The 19,424-nt window shown below is 37.6% G+C and overlaps 1 protein-coding gene across 2 annotated transcripts in view; it reads right to left on the bottom strand.

Annotated features, from left to right (window-relative positions):
- Window positions 1-2,814: 2,814 nt before the first annotated feature.
- The window catches only part of RBFA (ribosome binding factor A), a 68,251-nt gene continuing 51,641 nt past the window's right edge, over window positions 2,815-19,424 (bottom strand). For both annotated transcript variants that reach the window (XM_020986886.2, XM_020986888.2), the window contains exons 13-14: window positions 14,530-14,600; window positions 2,815-4,540 (exon numbers count right to left, since the gene is read on the bottom strand). In XM_020986886.2, the coding sequence (XP_020842545.1) occupies window positions 4,102-4,540; window positions 14,530-14,600 (510 nt within the window). In that variant the 3' untranslated portion in view covers window positions 2,815-4,101. The remainder of the gene's footprint in view (window positions 4,541-14,529; window positions 14,601-19,424) is intronic.

The following is a 19,424-nucleotide window of genomic DNA, read 5'->3' as shown; positions in this document are numbered from 1 at the left end:
GGGCTCTGTTCCTGTGGTTGAGTGGGCACTGTCTTAAGCTCTGTGCATCAGGACTGAGAGGCCTCACTGCTGGTCTGTCCCATGGCTCAGGACCTCACTGCTGGCTTGCTGGGGCACAAGCCTGCTGTTGGCTTGCCCAGACATTGCCGGCACTGGACTGTGTTCTCCTGTTATCTAAATGAGACAGACTTTTCCTGCCGACCTTCTAAGTTGTCTTGGGCTGGACACTCAGTTCTTTTGTTGATTCTGCCACTCCAGAATTCGTTTTGAAGTATTATTTTATAGTTGTTTGGAATTGAATTTGGGAGACTTCAAGCAAGTTCCTGTCTTACTCTGCCACCTTGGCTCTGCCCTCCTACTAGATGATGTAAAGAATCACCTATATACTCCCCCACACAATACAGGAATCCACAGAACTAATGGAGTCCTTTAGAGATCCAGGGATCAAGAAGTTCCAGTAGATTGTGTGTTAAATAGAGAAGTACAGAGCACAATTAGCTGCCTGTGGAACTTTCAGGACAATTCCAGTATTCACTGCCCATATGAGCTTTATGTTTCTCCATCTTGAGTTAACTCTCAGTGGGTAGCATACTTTATCTTCAATACTCTGAAATTGTCACATTAACTCTCAATTCTTGCAGTTATTTTGCTTCATGATGTTATAGGTTAAATGAATTGCATTGGTTCTCAAGTCTTTCAATGTTGTTTTTCTTTATAATGTTATTGTATAAACTGCTCTCCTGATTCTATCCACTTCATGCTACATCAATTCATACAGTCTTTCCAGTACAATTGCATTATACTCATATACCATAACTTGTTAAGCCATTCCCCAATAGACAAGCACTCCCCATTTCTAGTTTCAAGTTTTTCGCTACCATAAAAATTTTTATATACATGAGTCCTTTTCCATTTTTAAAATATACTTTTGGGTTATAAGCCTAGTAGTAGCATCACTGGGTGAATAAGTATGCACAATTTAGTCCATTTGGGGGGCAATTTCAAATGCCTGAGTATGGAGCAATTCACAGCTCTACCAGTGGTCAATAAACACTTATTAAATGCCCACTATGTGCTAAGCACTGCGCTATGTGCTAGGGGTACAAAAAGACAATCTCTGTCTTCAAGGAGCTTACAATTTAACAGGAGAGACAAGCAAATGTATACACCAAAAAAAAAAACTATAATATGGGATAAATAGAAAGTAAATGAGGAAAGCGCTATAAGGGTTGGAAAGGCTCCTGTAGAAGAAACAGGGCATTTGCATGCCTGTTTTCTCGGTCTCCCCACTCCTTCCTCACCATGTCATTTTCAGTTGTTGTCATCTTTACCAAATTGCTGGGTACAAGGTGGAACCAGTTTCTTTAATAGATTTCTCTGATAATCGTGCTTTGGAGCATTTGTTTGTTGACAGTTTGGATTTATTCCTTTGAAAACTGCTTGTTCATGTCCTTTGATGACTATTAGGGGATGGCTTGGTTTTACAAATTTCAATCAGTTCCTTTTATATCTTGGTTGTCATATTTTTATCAGAGAAACTTGCTGCAAAAAATTTCTCCCCAGTTGTCGTTTAATTTTAACTACATTAGTCTAGATATGAATCTTAATTGAGTGATCACCCAACCACTGTTTGAACATACATAGTGACAGGGAACTCACTACCTACAAGGCTCACCCATTCAATTTTTGAATTGCTGTTATTAAGTTCCTCCTTATATTGAGTTAAAATAATCTATCCATTATCTTCATTCATAGGCTCCAGTTTTGCCCTTTGGGGCCCAACAGAATAAATTTAATCCTTCCGTGATAACCCTTTAAAAATATGTGAAGATAACTATGTTTTGCCTGAGCCTGAATTTCCTCTGAGGCTAATATCAATTCTCTGAGGCAAGTCAGCTAACTTGGTTTTGAGTTCCCCTACCCAATTCTCCCTTCCTTGAATATGCTGTAGCTTATGAATGTTCCTCATAAATTTGATATGCTGAACATAATATTTCATAGGCCATCTGACCAGAAAAGGACAACAGAACTATCACTCACTTTAATTCCTACTGAACTTGTGACCTACAAAACCCTCTGGGTTGTTTGTTTTCTTTTAAACTTTGATCTGCTTTCTATCTAGGTCTCCTCTATACTAAATCTGTGAAGCTGCATTTTTTCAATCACTTATTTACAGCACTTTCCATTTATTTACTGTTATATTTCACTTTATAAGATTTGGTCTATTACTTTAGTACAAAGATTTTTTGGGAACCCAATTATGTCAAATGCAAAGCTATAATTTGTAGCTTCATGTCTTCTACTAAGTTGATAAGCTTGCCACCTGTTTATTCAAGTCATTGATTTAAAAAAAAAAGGACGAAGGAAAAGTAATGCATCACACCAGTAGAGATCTTCTGTCATATTCTATTAAACTAAAAAATGAAAGGTGAGAAGCGTTTCTTAGAAACTTTGTATCTCCCCTAACACCAATTAGTGTTCTACTTCACAATAATCACTTAACAAATCTTTGTTGACTAAAATCCATTAATCAACACTCTTTGGGTACAACTGTTTGACAGGTTCTAATCCACCTTGTAAAAGTACAATCATCCAACCTACTTTCCCATATGCTTTTATTACTCCAATTTTATTATACTTGGCCATAACCACGGTTTAATTTTATGTATTTGAAATTTTGAAATCACTTTTCTTATGAATCAAGAGCCCTAAATATGTGAAATGTGGCTATAAAGTAAAAGAGTTCCATCTCATGACTTCTACTCACCCCTTATCTCTGAAATCATGCACAAAATCTCTGCAATGCAACGTGCATTACCATCAATAATTCATTTTATTAAATGCAAAGTTAGGCTAATGTGAAAGTTTGGAGAGTCAGGCAATAAAAATTTAGAGAAGGTTTAAGTCTACACTCAAAGCATATACAATGCCTGAACTCATAAAATGTAATAGACATTTTTGCAACTTACTGTAAAGCTTCAGAGTAACAATGTACTATAAATGAGAGATTATTTTCAGGGCACATGGTTTAAAATAATGAGATACTTCTCAAGAACAGATGAACAGAAATGAAGTGGTCTTGAAAGCCTACCAAACTCTGTACTCAGTCTCTTTTATACCAGAAGATATATTTTATTATTTTTTTTCCAATACCATCAATTGATCAATTTTATTATTATCAGTTAAGCCCAATTTCCAACTAGCCAGTCTAAGTTGAGGGTGACATAAATCCAAATGCCCCCTGTAACTTTATTTTGAGGCAAGAGAATTTGGCTCCCCCTCTCTTCCCATCGATAAAAAGTTAACAGAATTTTCTAAGAGAACTTCAGCAGATACATTACTCACCTTGGAAAGTTTAGCTGACAGGTGGGATTAAAATATTCTCTATAATCAAAGGTCTTAGGCTGGAAGGAGCTTTTAGAGATCTAGTCCAACTCCCTCATATTACAACTGAGGAAACTGAGGCCCAGAGAAGTGAATTAACCTGCTCAAGGTCACACAGAACTACATTCCAAGTTTATCATTTCTTTCTGCTACAGCTCATCTTTGGCTCCATGAGTTCATACTAACACTTGCAGAGTTGTTTCTTTAAAGTTCTTGTATTAGTAAGCAAGCTTCTTACCAGGGCTAGGGTTCTTCTGGGGAGTACCCTCTGCCTAGCCCTATACCTAATTAGGCACTTAACATACTTTTCAATTGCAATGATTAAGACAACAGAGAGGGAAAAGGAGAGAAAGCAATCTTCCAAGTTCTCCTTACACAGTAAAGCAGGCTTAAATTCACAAATGAGCTATTAGATATTTAATGAAAATCTATAGCAGGATGGCAATAAACCAGATTCCAGCTTAGATCAGAAGAAATAACTGATATCTTTTCTTGACCAACTCAGTTTTACTCTTCCCTGAAATTTTTGATGTGTCTCCTTAACTGACTTCCCATTCTGAAAATGGAAAAATGTACTTTTAATTTTCAAAATAGAAGCATAATAATGTGCATAATAATAATAATATGCATAATGATAGCACAGGAGTACATTTTTAGGACCAGTTTAATGTTAAATAGCAAACTAAACCAAATTTTTTTTTTAAACTGTCAGAAAAGTTAACACTTCTTAAGTTTATTTTCTCCAAGACCTGCAGTTAATGAACTTTGTTCTTCACAAATACTATTATCCTCTAACTCTAATTTCTCTAACGCTTCCTGCAGTTCATACTCTGGTTTACATTCTTCAAAAAATGTATCATCCTTGTCCAGCTGATTATCATATCTGTTGAGGAAATACTCCTGGGGGGTAATGTCATCATCCTTGGGACGCTTTGCCTTCTTCATTTTCTTCTTCACCTGCTTCTGCAGCATGGATACCTGCTCCCGCTCTTGCTCTGCACTCCCAATGCTTACACCTTCATGCCCTTTCTCTTTGTTTCTTTTGTACTCCATTATCTGTTTGTGGAGTGCCTCATGGTTAATTCCAAAGAGACTTGGCTGAACGGTGGATTCTGACACATGAGATGATACAGAAGCTGCTGAAGCCTTACATTCACTGTGAATTTAAGAAAAAAGAGAGGAAATCATCAATCAATAGCATAATAAATCTCTTTAAACACCTCTATGTTAAAATACTCTATATATTGACCCATTTATGCACATACCTTCATAAAACACTACTTAGGGTTATAAAGAAGAACCAAAAATGTAGCAAGAAAGCTAACAATTTTTATGCCATTACTTTTGCTTCAGAGTTAATCAGCCTGAGCACTTTATGACCATACATGCGATTTTGTGGAGCACATTTCTCCAGAGCCACTCAATACCTCATTAAATGCACTCCAAATGAATTTTTGCACTTTACATGACAGATGAATCAAGTGAACTGAACAAACGGAACTACCCATTCATGTTAAGGGTATTCAACCAAGAACAGCTAAGAAAAAGAGGGACAGTATTGTCTTCCTTCTCAAAGCCATTAAGCCCTCTGCTATATGGACATGACATGAAAGAAAACTGGCTACAAACAAAATGTATCTCATCTGATCACCAATAGAATTGAGGTTTTACTCTTAAAAGAAAAAACACACTAGACTGTAATTGTAGGATGTGTTTTCCATGTGGTTTAAGGGTGTTTATGATTTGATTCTTTTTTGCTAAAAAGATCATTTCTTAGCAGTCTGAGGGAAAGGGCTCAACACAGCCACCCATATACGCATGTGGTATGAGAGAAAGGATAAACAGAAGGCAGCTCCAATCCCAAACTGTGCACTCAGTCCCTTTTATACTAGGGGATATACTTCCTGCTCTTCTATGCATAGTAGGGGACTAAATGAGCATGGGACTATATATACTGCTAGACTTTGCTGGTGTATTAATCAGTTTCGCAGAACTCAATTCCTTTTCTCTTTGTGACAGCGACAGGTCATTCAATAGGAAATGGGAAAGGGACATATTCAGAAACAAAGTAAAAACAAAAGCTATTAATACACATTTTGAAAAAACCTAGATATAGAACTCTTTAGCAATTGATTTACTTAATTGATCTAGCAATTGATTATTCTCCTTTCTCTATCATTTGGTAGTCATAAATCATATTGCAGCAAGTAAGTAACATATCATGGAGAGCCAACTGGCATTGTTTTGTTTTTTTGCCAACAAAGTGCCATATATTATAATAATATATGAAGGTCAGTATCTCTTATAACATAAATTTTTAATTGACTGGAAACTGTCCTGTCTTTATTCAGGATACACACTATTACTGAACTCAAATCCCCTGGATTCACTTTAATGTTGCCATTAAAAATATCAGCCTTAGCCACAAGATCTGTAGGAGGTTACTTATACTGTAAAGTGCTATTTCTATTTAGCTAGGAAAGTCTAGAATAAAGGAAGGAATGCGTACTTTAATACTTGCCCTAGAGATCATCATTAACAACCTATGAGATACAAGAAAGGAAAATGTTCAGAATCTAGCTTAAAGTCATTTATTATCCATATGTGGGTAAGGGCAACGATGTAAGGGTATGCCCTTTGTAAGGACTCCCTAGAAAAAGAAAGAAGATGGAGGCCCTGCTATTCTAGAGTTGTAAAGTGCCTTAACCTAGGTTCCCTATCAGTGTTTCCTCTATTCCTTCTGTCTCAGTTTCCTTCTGACCCTGGAACTCTACCCCTGCAAGTCTCCTGTTCCCCTTAGTGAATTCCCGCCAGGGTATATATATACATTTTGGGGAGTGGCCCAAGCCAAGCTTCTTTCATTTAAATCCTGGCTTTGCTTCTGACTTTCTGGACTTTGCAGCCATGCCATTATACCCTTACGCAGATACATCCCCTCTGCCTCCAATGCACCCTTTCTACCTCCCCCAATCCTTACTTTTCATATCCCTTTTATATGTTGTCTTCCTCCATAAGAATGCAAACTTCTTGAAGGCAGAGACCATCTTTCTTTTTTGCTTCTATTTGTATCCCTAGAACTGAGCACAATACCTGGCACACAATAAATGCTTGTTGACTGACTATTCCTCACTTGCATTACATTAAGTTTGTGCCCACTCTCCCTACTTCACCATCCATGGATGTTTAGAAGCCATATTTTGTAACTACTCTTCTTTGCAAGCCATTTGAGTAAATGTCTTTTCAAAAAGCTTAAAAAAATTCCAGACTTAACATCTATTTTGATGCAATGGAAAGAATATTATACTTGGAAACAAAAGGCCTGTGGCACAAATCCTTACTTTTCACTTACTATTACGTACATGACCTTGGGCAGGTAATGTCACCTGTCTGGGCCCTCATTTCTTTACTGGTAAAATGAGGGAGTTGGGCCAGATAGGTGGCTTCTGAAGATCCCTTCCAGCTCTAAATCTATGATCTAATAACTTTTAGGACAAAGACTCATTCTTATGTTGGTGTGGTACTACCTTCACCAAACCCGTTTAAAATCCCTCTGTGCCTTAGTAGACAAACTTCCTGAGTTTCTGTAGACCAAAAAAGCAGAAACCAACCCTCTGGCTTTGAGCTTTTTAACACAAGTACCAACAGCTTAAGCCACCAAGCCATTCTCCATGTTTCCCTTACTGATGAAGAATGAGTCAAAAAGCTGGGAATTAAAGGAGATCAACACTATTCTCTGGAAGCAGACATAGATCATTACTCTCACAGAACAAATGGCTATTTGAAGGGCTGGTTATTAAACATGCCTGCCAATGGTGACAGCAGAAAAAGACAATTAAAATAAAGAATTAAACTTCTATTTACCTATCCATTCTCAAATCTGTTTTTAAAAGTTTCTGCCTTGACATATCAAACTGGATGTCCTCACAGGTACCTCAAACTCAACATGTCCAAAATGGAACTCAGTTATCTTCAGCTCCTCCCCCACACCAAACCATCTTTCTTCTTAACTTCTCTATTTCTATCAAGAGCACCATCATTCTTCTTATCACCCAACTAAACAGCTGTCAAATATTGTCATTTCTACCTCCATAATAATCTCGCATCTGTCCCCTTCTCTCTACCAATACACTTCTAGTTCTGGTCTCCATCAGTTTTCACCTGGATTACTGCAATGGCCTCATTACTGGTCTTTCTGCCTCAAGTCTCACAGCACTCCAATTCATCCACTACACAGGTTCAAGTGATTTTCCTTAAGGGCTGTTCTCAATAAATTCATCAAGAGCAAATATAAATTATTTAGCATTTAAAACCCTTCACAACCTGGCCCCAGTCTACCTTATCAGTCTTATTACACATTACTCTCCTTCACAACCTCTACAAAACAAACTGACTTTTTTCTGTTATAAGAGACATTCCATCATATCCTGTCTCCAAGCCTATGCATACTCCTCCTCACTTTTAAGTCTTAAAATCCCTAAGTTTTGTTTAAGACATAACTCATGTGAATCAGGTAAGGGGGGAAAAAATCTTTGCAGTAAGTTTCTCCAATAAAAGTTTCATTTTAGGGGGCAGCTAGGTGGCACAGTGGATAGAGCACTGGCCCTGGATTCAGGAGGACCTGAGTTCAAATTTGGCCTCAGATACATAACACTCACTAACTGTGTGACCCTGGGCAAGTCACTTAACCCCATTGCCTAGCTCCCCCCAAAAAAAAGAAAAAAAAAAGAGGACGTTGGGCAGCTAAGTGGTGCCGTGGATAGAGCTCTGGCCTTGATGACAGATGGACATGAGTTCAAATACAGTCTCAGACACATGACATTGACTAGCTGTGTGACCCTGGGCAAGTCACTTAACCTCGACTGCCTCACCAAAAAAAAAGAAAAAGAAACAAAAAAATGAAGGCTTCATTTTTAAGATATACAGGGAACTGATTCAAATTTATAAGAATAAGAGCCATTCATCAATAGTCAAAAGATTTGAATAGGCACTTTTCAAAGAAAGCTATCAATAGCCATATAAAAAATTGCCCTAAACTAATAATAATTAGAAAAGCATAATTAAAGCAACTCTGTGGTTCCTCCTCACACCCACTAGATTGGCAAAGTTGACAAAAAATGGAAAATGCAAAATTCTGGCAAGGCTATGGAAAAATACATTAATGAACTATTAGTGGGGCTATGGACTAGTCTAGCCATTCCAGAAAAAAAAATTTGGAACGTTACCCAAAACTTACTAAAATGTGCAAATTCTCTTGACTTATTAATAAAACTACTAGGTTCATATCCCCAAAAAATCAAGCAAAGAGGAAAAAGACCCATATGTACAAAAATATTTGTAGGTGCTCTCTTTGTTATGGCAAAGAACTAGAAACTAGGAGGTGGGCCATCAATTGGGGAATGGCTAAACCAGATATGGTAGATGAATGTAATGGAATATTGTTGTACTTACAAGAAATAATGAAAGGGATGGTTTTAGAGAAATCTGGAAAGACTTTTATGAAGTGATGTAGAGGAGGTCAGGAGAACAATTTATACAAATTATATTACTGTACAGACAAACAACTCTGAGAGACTTTAGAACTCTAATCAATGCAATAACCAACCATAATTCCAGAGGATTCATGATGCTAACCACCTCCTAACAGGTAACAGATTCAGAGTGTAGAATGTGACACATATTTTTGGATATGGACAATATGGGAATTTATTTTGTTTGGCTATACACATTTGTAATAGAGATTTCGTTTTTTTTTCTCAATGCGAGTGGAAAGGGAATGAGATAGAAAGGAAAGAAGGTAGACTGTCATTGAAAAAAAATTAAAATTTTTAAAAAATAGAAAAAATTTATTTTGGCAAAAGAAAAAAAGGCAACTCACATGATAACTTCAACATAAAGCCTTTACTAATTCTCCTAAAAATCACCTTGTCTAATTTATATCTATTATCTATACATGTACAAGTTGTCTCTCCAAACAGAATGTAAGCAAACTCACTGAATGGAGTGACTATTCTACTTTTGTCTTTGTATCCCAAGTGTCAGCATAGACTCAAATAGATCTATAATTTCATGGACCTGGAAAGTAGATCACAACCCATCCGTGCCTATCTCCTGTGCAATTTTGTTATCTACACTCTCCTATACATTCACAACAGAGAATTTACTCAATGTACTGGAGACAATCCTTACTTTCTCCTGATACTGAGAGACTGAGTAGATCTGTACATCCGGCTGTCTATCTATCATCTCTCACCCTGGCCAAGCAGCCAACCCATCTTTTTTTTTTTTTTTTGGTGAGGCAATCGGGGTTAAGTGACTTGCTCAAGGTCACAAAGCTATTAAGTATCATGTATCTGAAGCTGGATTTGAACTCAGGTCCTCCTGACTCCAAGGCCGGAGCTTTAACCACTTTACCACCTAGCTGCCTCCCAACCCATCTTTTGAACACTATTAAGTGTTAGGCACATAGTGGGATTATGCTACGATCCTTCTAGATCAGCTCTTGCACATTTACAACAGTCTATGATCACAATCTATATCACTTCAAGGGATCAGGAAGGGAGGCAGAGCCACAATGTGGAGAAACGGCAGGGACTTGCTTGAGCTCTTCCCCAAACTCCTCCAAACACCTTTAAATAATTCCCCCAAACAAATTCTAGAACAGCAGAACCCAAAAAGGACCCATTAATAAAACTATCCAAAAAGGGTTGGAGTGAAACAATTTTCCAACCCAGGACAACTTAGAAGGTCAGCAGAAAAGATCTGTTGCACCAGGGTGAGAGTGGAGTACAGTCCAATGCAGGCTGTGCTAGCACAAACCAGGCCCCAGCAAATCAGGAGCAGGCCTTCAGGGCAACTCAGTCTGTTGCAGTAGTGGTGGTTTCTGGACCTCTTAGTCCACAGACGGTAAGGGGGTCTGACAACTGGTCGGAAGAAGATTACAGGGGTCCCTTTGCTAGCACCAGGGGCAGGACCCTCTTATGTCACCCATATTTGGATCTGGGTCACAGTCCTCTACCTCAGTCCCAGGTCAAGGAGGAGTACTAATACACCAAAGTTTGCAACCACAGGAGAGCTGGAACCCTGGTCACAGTTCCAGGGTGGAAAAGAGTACTTGTGGATGCTCACAGAGTAGTGCACAGTACAGGAAAGTAGTAAACACACCTCTCCCTAGATCATACCTCCTTGGAAGAACCAAAAACTTACAGGTTCCCAGAATTACCTCTAAAAACAGCTACATAAAAAGCCTGAAGCTTGGGACAGTGACTCTTCCACTTGAGAAGCAGTGCCCCACTCTGCCACTGACTTAAAAGTCAAGAAATAGGTTGAAAAATGAGCTAACAGCAGAAAAGATCCTAACTATAGAAAGTTACTCTGGGGACAGGGAAGATCAAAATACAAACTCAGAAGAAGACAACAAAGTCAAAGCTCCTACATCCAAAGCCTCAAAGAAAACTATGAACTGGCCTCAGGTCATGGAAGAGCTCAAAAAGGATTTTAAAAATCAAGTAAGAGATGTAGAAGAAAAACTGGAAAGAGAAATAAGAGTGAGGCAAGAAAACCATGAAAAAAGAGTCAATAGCTTGATAAAGTAGGCACAAAAAATACTGAAGAAAATAATACCTTAAAAAACACAATAGGCCAAACTGTAAAAGAGGCACAAAAACACAATGAAGAGGAAAATATCTTGAAATGTGGAAATGGCCAAATGGAAAAATATATTTAAAAATTTACTGAAGAGAAGAACTCTTTAAAAAGTAGAACTGGCCAAATGGAAAAGGAAGTCCAAATGTTCAATGAAGAAAATAATTCCTTAAAAATTAGAATTGGGCAAGTGTAAGCTAATGACTTGATGAGACATCAAAAAACAAAACAAAACGAAAAGAATGAAAACACAGAAGAAAATGTGAAGTATTTCACTGGAAAAACAAATGACCTGGAAAACAGATACAGGAGAGATAATTTAAGAATTATCAGACTACCTGAAATGCATGATGAAAAAAAGAGTCTAGACATCTTTTTTTTTTTTGATGAGGTGATGGGTTTAAAGTGACTTGCCCAGGGTCACACAGCTAGTGAGTGTTATGTGTCTGAGGCCACATTTGAACTCAGGTCCTTCTGACACCAAGGCTGGAGCTTTATCCACTGCGCCACCTAGCTGGCCCCCAACCCATCTTTTGAACACTATTAAGTGTTAGGCACATAGTGGGATTATGCTATGATCCTTGTAGATCTGCCGAGCTGCCCTCAGACATCATTTTTCAAGAAATTATCTAGGAAAACTTCCCTGATACCCTAGAACCTGAGGGCAAAATGGAAATGGAAAGAATCCATCGATCACCTCTTGAAAGAGATCCAAAAATGAAAACTCCCAGGAATATTATAGCCAAATTCCAGAGCCCCCACATCAAGGAGAACTATTGCAAACAGCCAGAAAGAAGCAATTCAAATATTGAGAAGCCACACTCAGACTAGCACAAGATTTAGCAGTTTCTACCTTAAAGGATCAGAGGGCTTGGAATATGAGCAAAAGAGCAAGGATTACAACCAAGAATCACCTACCCAGCAAAACTGAGTATAATCCTTCATGGGAAAAAAAATGTATAATGAAATGAAATTGAGGACTTTCAAGCATTCCTGATGAAAAGACCAGAGCTGAGTAGAAAATGTGACTTTGAAATATAAGACTCAAAAAAAGCATAAAAAGGTAAACAGGAAAGAGAAATCATAAGGGATTCACTGTCATAAGGTTAAACTGTTAACATTCCTACATGGAGAAATGGTACTGGTAATTACTAAAACCTTTCTCATTATTATGGCAGTTAGATGGAATATACATAGACAGAGGGCACAGGTCTGAGCTGAATATGATAACATGATGATCTAAAAAAATAAAATTAAGGGGTGAGAAAGAAGAATGCACTGGGAGAAAGGGAAAGGGAGAGACAGAATGGAGTAAGTTATTTGACATGAAAGAAGGCAAAAAGAGATTTTACAGTGAAGACGAAGAAGGTGGAAGATGGGTCAGGGAGAAAGCATATGAATTCTCATTGGAACTGGCTTAAAGTCGGAATAACCTACACACTCAGTCGGGTACAGAATCGACCTTATCACACCAAAAATAAGAGGGGAAGGGGATAAGAGAAAGGACGATGGTGGAGGGGGGCTGACAGAAGGGAGGAGGTAAAAGCCAGAAGTAAAATACTTTCAAGAATGGACAGGGTGAAAGGAAAGGGTAGGATAAACAGAGGAAAAATAGGACAGACGGAAATACATAGTTAGTAATCATTACAGTGAAAAAAATTTTTTACACTAAGCTTCTCTGATAAAGACCTCATTTCTCAAAAATAGAGAAAACTGAGTCAAATGTAAAGAAATAAGACATTTCTCATTGATAAATGGCCAAAGGCTATGAACAGGCAGCTTTCAGACAAAGTAATAAAAACTATCTATAGTCATATGAAAAAATACTCTAAATCACTATTCATTAGAGAAATGGAAATTAAAACAACTCTGAGCTACCACCACATACTTATCAAATTGGCCAATATGACAGAAAAGGAAAATGATAAATGTTGGAGGGGATGTGGGAAAATTATAACACTAATGCACTGTTGGTGAAGTATACTGATTCAACCATTCTGGAACAATGCTCAAAGGGCTATAAAACCATGCATATCCTTTGACTCAGCAATACCACTATTAGGTCTGTATCCCAAAGAGATAAAAATATTTATAGCAGCTCTTTCAGTGGTGGCAAAGAATTGGAAATGGAGGTGATGTCCATCAATTGGCTAAACAAGTTGTTGTATATGGTTGTGATTGAACACTACTGTGCTATAAGAAATGACAATTAGGATGCTCACAGAAAAATCTAGAAAGACTTACATGAACTGATATAAAGTGAAATGAACAGAACCAGAACACTGTACACAGTAACAGCAATAATGTAGGATGATCTACTGTGAATAACTCAGCTCTTCTCAGCAATACAATGATCTAAGACAATTCTAAAGGACCTGTGATGAAAGGTGCTGTCCATCACCAGAGAAAGAACCGATACAGCCTGAATGCAGATCAAAGATACTTTTTCTTTACTTTTTAAAAAATTTCTTTCACAGCATGACTTACATAGAAATGTGTTTTGCATGACTACACATGTATAACCCAAGTCAAATTACTTGCCTTCTGAATGGGGGGAAGGGGAGAAAGAAAATTCAGAACTCAAAATTTGAAAAAAAAATGTTAAAAATTGTCTTTACATGTAACTGGGGAAAAACAAAGTATTTAAATTAAAAAATCTATACCACTTCATATATATGTGTATATATATGTGTATACATACATACATGTATATCTTCACCTTACTTGAAATTATTTTTTTATATATAACAATGATATAAATTGTTGCCATGTAGAGAAAAATTAGATAAAAAATACAGATATAACAGAGCAAAAAAGTGTTATTCATACCCCACAAATTCACAAAAATGGCAAAAGTCAATCGTGGAGGAGTTGTGGAAGGATAGGTATACTAATACATTGTTGGTGGAACTATAAACAGCACAACCATTTGGGAAAGCAACTTGGAATTACGCAAATAAAGAGCTAAAATGTCCATATCCTTTGAACCAGAGATTCTATTACTGGGCTTATACCCCAAGGAAGTGATCAATAAGAAAAAAGTCCCAATATATTCGGAAATACTTACAGCAGCACTTTTTTGTGATAACTAAGAACTGGAAACAAAGTAGATGCCTATCAACTGGGGAATGGCTAAACAAATTATGTACATGAATGAAATGGAATATTACATTGCTGTAAGAAATGTTGAATGTGATGAATATGGAGAAGCATAGAAGTATCTATAGGAATTGATGCAGGGTGAAGTAGAGCCAAGAAAACAATATATATAACTATAACAATGTAAATGGAAAGAACATCACACCAAAATATTTAAAATGTAGCAAAATTATCAAGATCATATAAAATCATAAGCCTTGAAAAGTTTATACAACAGACATATATGCTAACTGGGGGTGTTCTGATTGTGCTTCTGGTACAACAGGAAGTTATACCATGTGTTAGGAACATCAAAAGTAGGCTTCAATTGAGGCTAAGCATGGGAGGAAATATCAGGCTATTTACCTTGGGTCACTTTGTGTCAAATCTTTTTCATCAGGGGGTCCAAAGTCAGCAATTTCCAATAACCGATTTACCTGAAAAATAAATTAAAATAGTTACCTACATTTTGATAGTATTTACATCTATAAAGCTCTAGTGAAAAGAGCATTAAACTTTCAATTAAGAAAGACCTGGGTTCAAATCTTAGCTACAACACTTACAAATTTATTGCTACCAATATACCCAAAACCAGTTCACTTACTACCTGAAGAAAAATCAAAGCGATTTTTTTTGGTTTGTGTTCTACCTAAATGGAAGCTCAAAGCAGGGTTAGTACCTTTGCTTGGGGTAGACAAGATGATGAAAACAGGCAGTGGAGAGATGGCAGAACTATTCAACTATTATTTTTACTCTGTGTGTCAATAGGGTAAGACAACTGATAAGAGGAGGCAGGAAAGAGGGACAAATGGTAGAAAAGTACAAAGAATCAGGAGTGGGGCCAGGAGAGAAGTGAACCCAGACAGTCTGAGTGCTTCCCCAAGCAGGAACTCATAAATCAGAGAAAGAGACCAAAGGAGCGGAGACATCACCAGGTTAAGAGACTGCTAGTTAGGGGGTAGAAAAGTTTAGAATCAGGAGTGGAGCTGGGAGAGAACCTACATAAAGGATTCTGAAATGACTGGCAGTTATGATTGCTGAATGGCTATCAACAATCTTTTAAAGGTGAGAGAGTAATGGAATGTGTGGGAAGGAAAGGACAAATGTCCTAATTTTTTTTAAAGGAGGGAGAAAGTTAAGTCCACACACTACACAGCGTGGTAAGCTGAACTTCAATTTCTGACAAAATTCTAGCACGTTGTTGTTGCTGTTCGTTCATCCTTTGTTTCGAAGAGGACCAATGACATCACAAGGGTGAGGTCCTGACTTGATCATGAATTGGATTTAAGTGAGGCAGAGATGCACAAAGTCATCAGCCTCACACTTTCCTCCAGAGTCACTGAAGTCCAGTGGCAAGACAAAATCAAGATGACTGGCAATGGCCCAGGATGCAGTTAATGACCCTGGTCTTTTATGTCTGACTAAGCTCTAAGCGCTCCACAGCACCTCCTTCAGCCACCTTCATGGCTGCTGGAACAAACTGTTCTCATCGCACCATACTGCCAGGGGTAGGTATCCCCCTAATTCAGAGGGGTCTGAAACCTGCCAGTTACCCTCAACCTAGTTTACCTGTCTACCCAGATGGTTTTACTGGGGTGTGGCCACTGTGCATGCTACAGCTTCTTGAAGTCACAGGTAAGAGCCGGGTGACAGGTAGATACCAAAAGGGGATGAGCAACCCTAAAAAGGATTTGAAGGCAAGCCCTCAAACCAGAGGTACTATTCTAGTCTCCCCAGAACACTCTATATACCACTTGGAACTGGCTGAATGATCCAACAAAAAGACAAGCCAATGTCAACTGAAAAGAGATCTCTAAATAATGCCCCTGGGATCTGTTCTGGGCCCTATGCTGTTTAGTATTGTAATCCATGATTTGGTCAATGGCAGAGATGGTATGATTATCAAATTTGTAGATGACAAAGAAAGACCCACAAGGTTTTTAATGGCTAAAACAATTTGCCTCATCTGATAAGATGAGATTTAACAGAGATCAATATAAAGTCTTATGCTTCAGTTTAAAAAAAAAACTTCACAAGTTCAAGATGGGGGAATAGTCTGAAGTAGACTGGAAAGTTCAGTGGACTACAAGTTCTGTGTCAACAATTTAAATGGCAGCAAAGAAAGCAAATGCTCCTAGGTTGCCTTAAGAGAAGCATAGTATCCAGAAAGGGGATGTGAAAATCCTTCTGTACCTTACACAGGTTAGAAAACACCTGTGTTTGAACACTATGTGCAGATCTAAGAACCACACTTTAAGGCCTGCTGGAATATGTCCAAAAATGGGTGATGAGGGAGAATATTGGAGATTATATCATAGAAAGATCAACTGAAAGAACTGGGGATGCTTATCCTAAAGAAGAGAAAACTTAGAAGGGATTTAATGGATATTTCATATATCTAAAAGACTTTCCTACAGACAGGGATCAGACTTATTTTGCTTGGTTCCAGAGCCAAATGAACAATGAGTATAAGTTACAGAAAGAAAGGTTTAACCTAGAAGCAAGAAAAACATTTCTAAATAAGAGTTGTAAAAAAGACAACAGGCTGTCCTAGAAGATAGTGAGTCCCATTTGCTGGAGATCATTAAGAATCGGGTAATCATTCCACAGGGATGTTGAAGGAGATATTTCTCTTCAGGTATGAGCTAGAAAAGATGACTGAGGTCAGTCCCATGTAACTGTAGGATTCCATGATTCTAGCTGCATCACCCTGGGTATCACTTCATCTCTAAAGCCTCAGTTTCTTCATCATCAAAATGGCAATCTTTATACTTTCAATACCTGCACAATCCCACCTGTCTTAAGAGTACTTTGTAAACTTTAAAGTATCACATAGAGGTGAGTTATTATCTAAAACAGGTGAGGAACCTGTAGCCTCGAGGCAATGAGGCCTTTTAGGTATAGCCCTTTGACAGAATCCAAACTTCACAGAACAAATCTTCTTAATAAAAGGATTTGTTCTGTAAAACCTGGACTCAGTCAAAAGGCTACATCCAAGGATCTAGAAGGCCATATGTGGCCTCGAGGCCACAGGTTCCCCACCCCTGATAAAATTATATTTACAAATTTTAATAATGCTGTTAAGCCTAAAATGGGCTCAAACTTGAATTGGCATGATTCTTTCTATATGTCACAATATTCTGAGAAACAGCCAGGCTTTTCAAACTATTTCCTTGAATCTTTGGCACAAAGTAGGCACTTATTGGTTATTTACTATTTTCTCTGAAGTGCTGAACCATCTGAACTGATTTCATGTGCAGCCTTGATTCATTCCCATAAGTATTTCTCTTGGGTGTTTAAAGTATTTTTGAAAAATGTTTCAAATACTGCCATCAAATCTTCCTTTTCATAACATCCCCCAATCCTTTCTTGTGGGCTAAAAGACTGCTGAGTAGCTTGTAAAAGAAGCAATGCAAATGAATGACTATGGAGGCATCAAAATATGACTTTTATGCTAAAGCACTATCTCCAACTTGCTGTGTAGCCTTGACTTAAAAGAGAAGGAATAAGTTAACTACAAGGAAGACAGATGGCAGGCAATGACCACACACAGGTAAGACCACATTTGTAAAGTATTTTAGGGTGACAAAGGATAAGAGGAAGATTACTTTATGCCATTTCACTAGTCCTTTCACTGGCTGCCTAATAAAAAGGTCTGTGTCATTTTCCAGCACCCCACTAGTTTCTAGTTATGTCCAAATCTAACAACAGGGTTTCACTTTACAGCAATCCACCTTTTCAGACTTTTCCATGAATTTATTATTTCTAAAAACAGAAAATGCCTGAATTAGATCAATATCTCAGCATTATTTAATAAATGCCAAACCAACCATAACATTTCAGGTTTCATTTCTTGGGAAAAACATATTTCGTCAAAGTTGTTCTCTCCAAGTAATGTTTTTGGAGTTTGACAATTATGGTTTTTCAAAAAATATTTAAGAGATTTATTTCATTTGCTATAATCAACTTCCACTAAAGACCTATTTGAATGCTGTATCTTGACATGTTTGACATGTAGTTGACTCTGAGTTCTCCAAAGGCCAAGGCTATGCTAATGGAGCACAAATTTTGGCAGGTCCTAACAAGCTGGAAAAGCTTCAAATACAGTTCTGATGATGATAGTTCATGTGCCTGTTGGATGACAACCAACCCAATGAAGTTTAGTTGGCCAGCTCTAGGGTGGCCAACAACTCTTAAGGACCATCTATTTTAAGTTATAAAGGAGCTGCAATTGGTGTAAGTAGAAGAACACCCACACTAATGAAATCCCAGATCCCTGATATATCATTAAATAACTAAGAGCCTAGATCCCTGCAAAACTAGAGTGGGAAATTAAAAGTCTCCATTTTTTCAAGTGGAGAAAGCAAAGCAGCTCTACCACCTTCATATTCTCCCTTTTAAAATGTAAAATTTCTGGAAAGAATATATCTAGTATTATTATCTCTATTTTACATATGAAAAAACAAAGTGTCAAAAAGATTAAGTGACTTGCCCAAAGGAAATAAGTGCTACCCAAGGATAAAGCTAAAGGAATTGGACATAGACCCTTTGCCTCCAGTCTGAAGATCTTTTCTGCTTTTGTATCTTAACCGGCTATAAGCTAAATACCAATTGACAAAAGTAAGATACAAGAAAGAGAAGGGATTGAGAGAGAAATAGGGTTAGGAAAGGGAGAGTTGAAGATTATCACAGACAAAATCCATCTACTTCATAACTATGCCAAAGGTCACATCACTGAAAATTATCTTGCCTATCACCTTTAGCACAAATCTCACAAACTGTGTAAGTCTACAATAAAACTGGAATTTTCTACAGAGATCTCAAAGAACGAATTAGGACTGACCAGAAGATCTGCAACTTTTGAAAGGTTAGTTGTTTCACCAAGTCATCACTAACAAGTTCGAATGTCATAGTGTAATGATGGGTAGGAAAGGTTGCCATTTCCTTTTTCCTATGGCCGAAAGGCAATTTCAGTAAAGAGGAAAATGTGATCAGAAAATGCCTCCAGCCCCATCATTCCCTACATAAGCTGCAATGGCAGTACCCCTTGTCTCAACCCCAAGACAGTATTTTACATCTAGCAATCAATAAAAAAAAAACCCCAAAAACTTGTCGAATGAAAAGAGATTTTAAGAAAATGAAAACTAGATCCTCATTTAATTGAGACAGTATGGTATAAAAGATAGGGCTCCTTTACACTTGGGACATAAATGGACAGGAAATCAGACAGTTACTAGTTGTATGATCCTAAGCAACTCACT

This window comes from Phascolarctos cinereus, unplaced genomic scaffold (genome assembly GCF_003287225.1).
Source record: "Phascolarctos cinereus isolate Bilbo 61053 unplaced genomic scaffold, phaCin_HiC Scaffold_4;HRSCAF=312, whole genome shotgun sequence".
Lineage (NCBI taxonomy): Eukaryota > Metazoa > Chordata > Mammalia > Diprotodontia > Phascolarctidae > Phascolarctos > Phascolarctos cinereus.
Note: the sequence above shows the minus strand (reverse complement) of the source record. Positions and strands in the feature narration are given on the sequence as shown.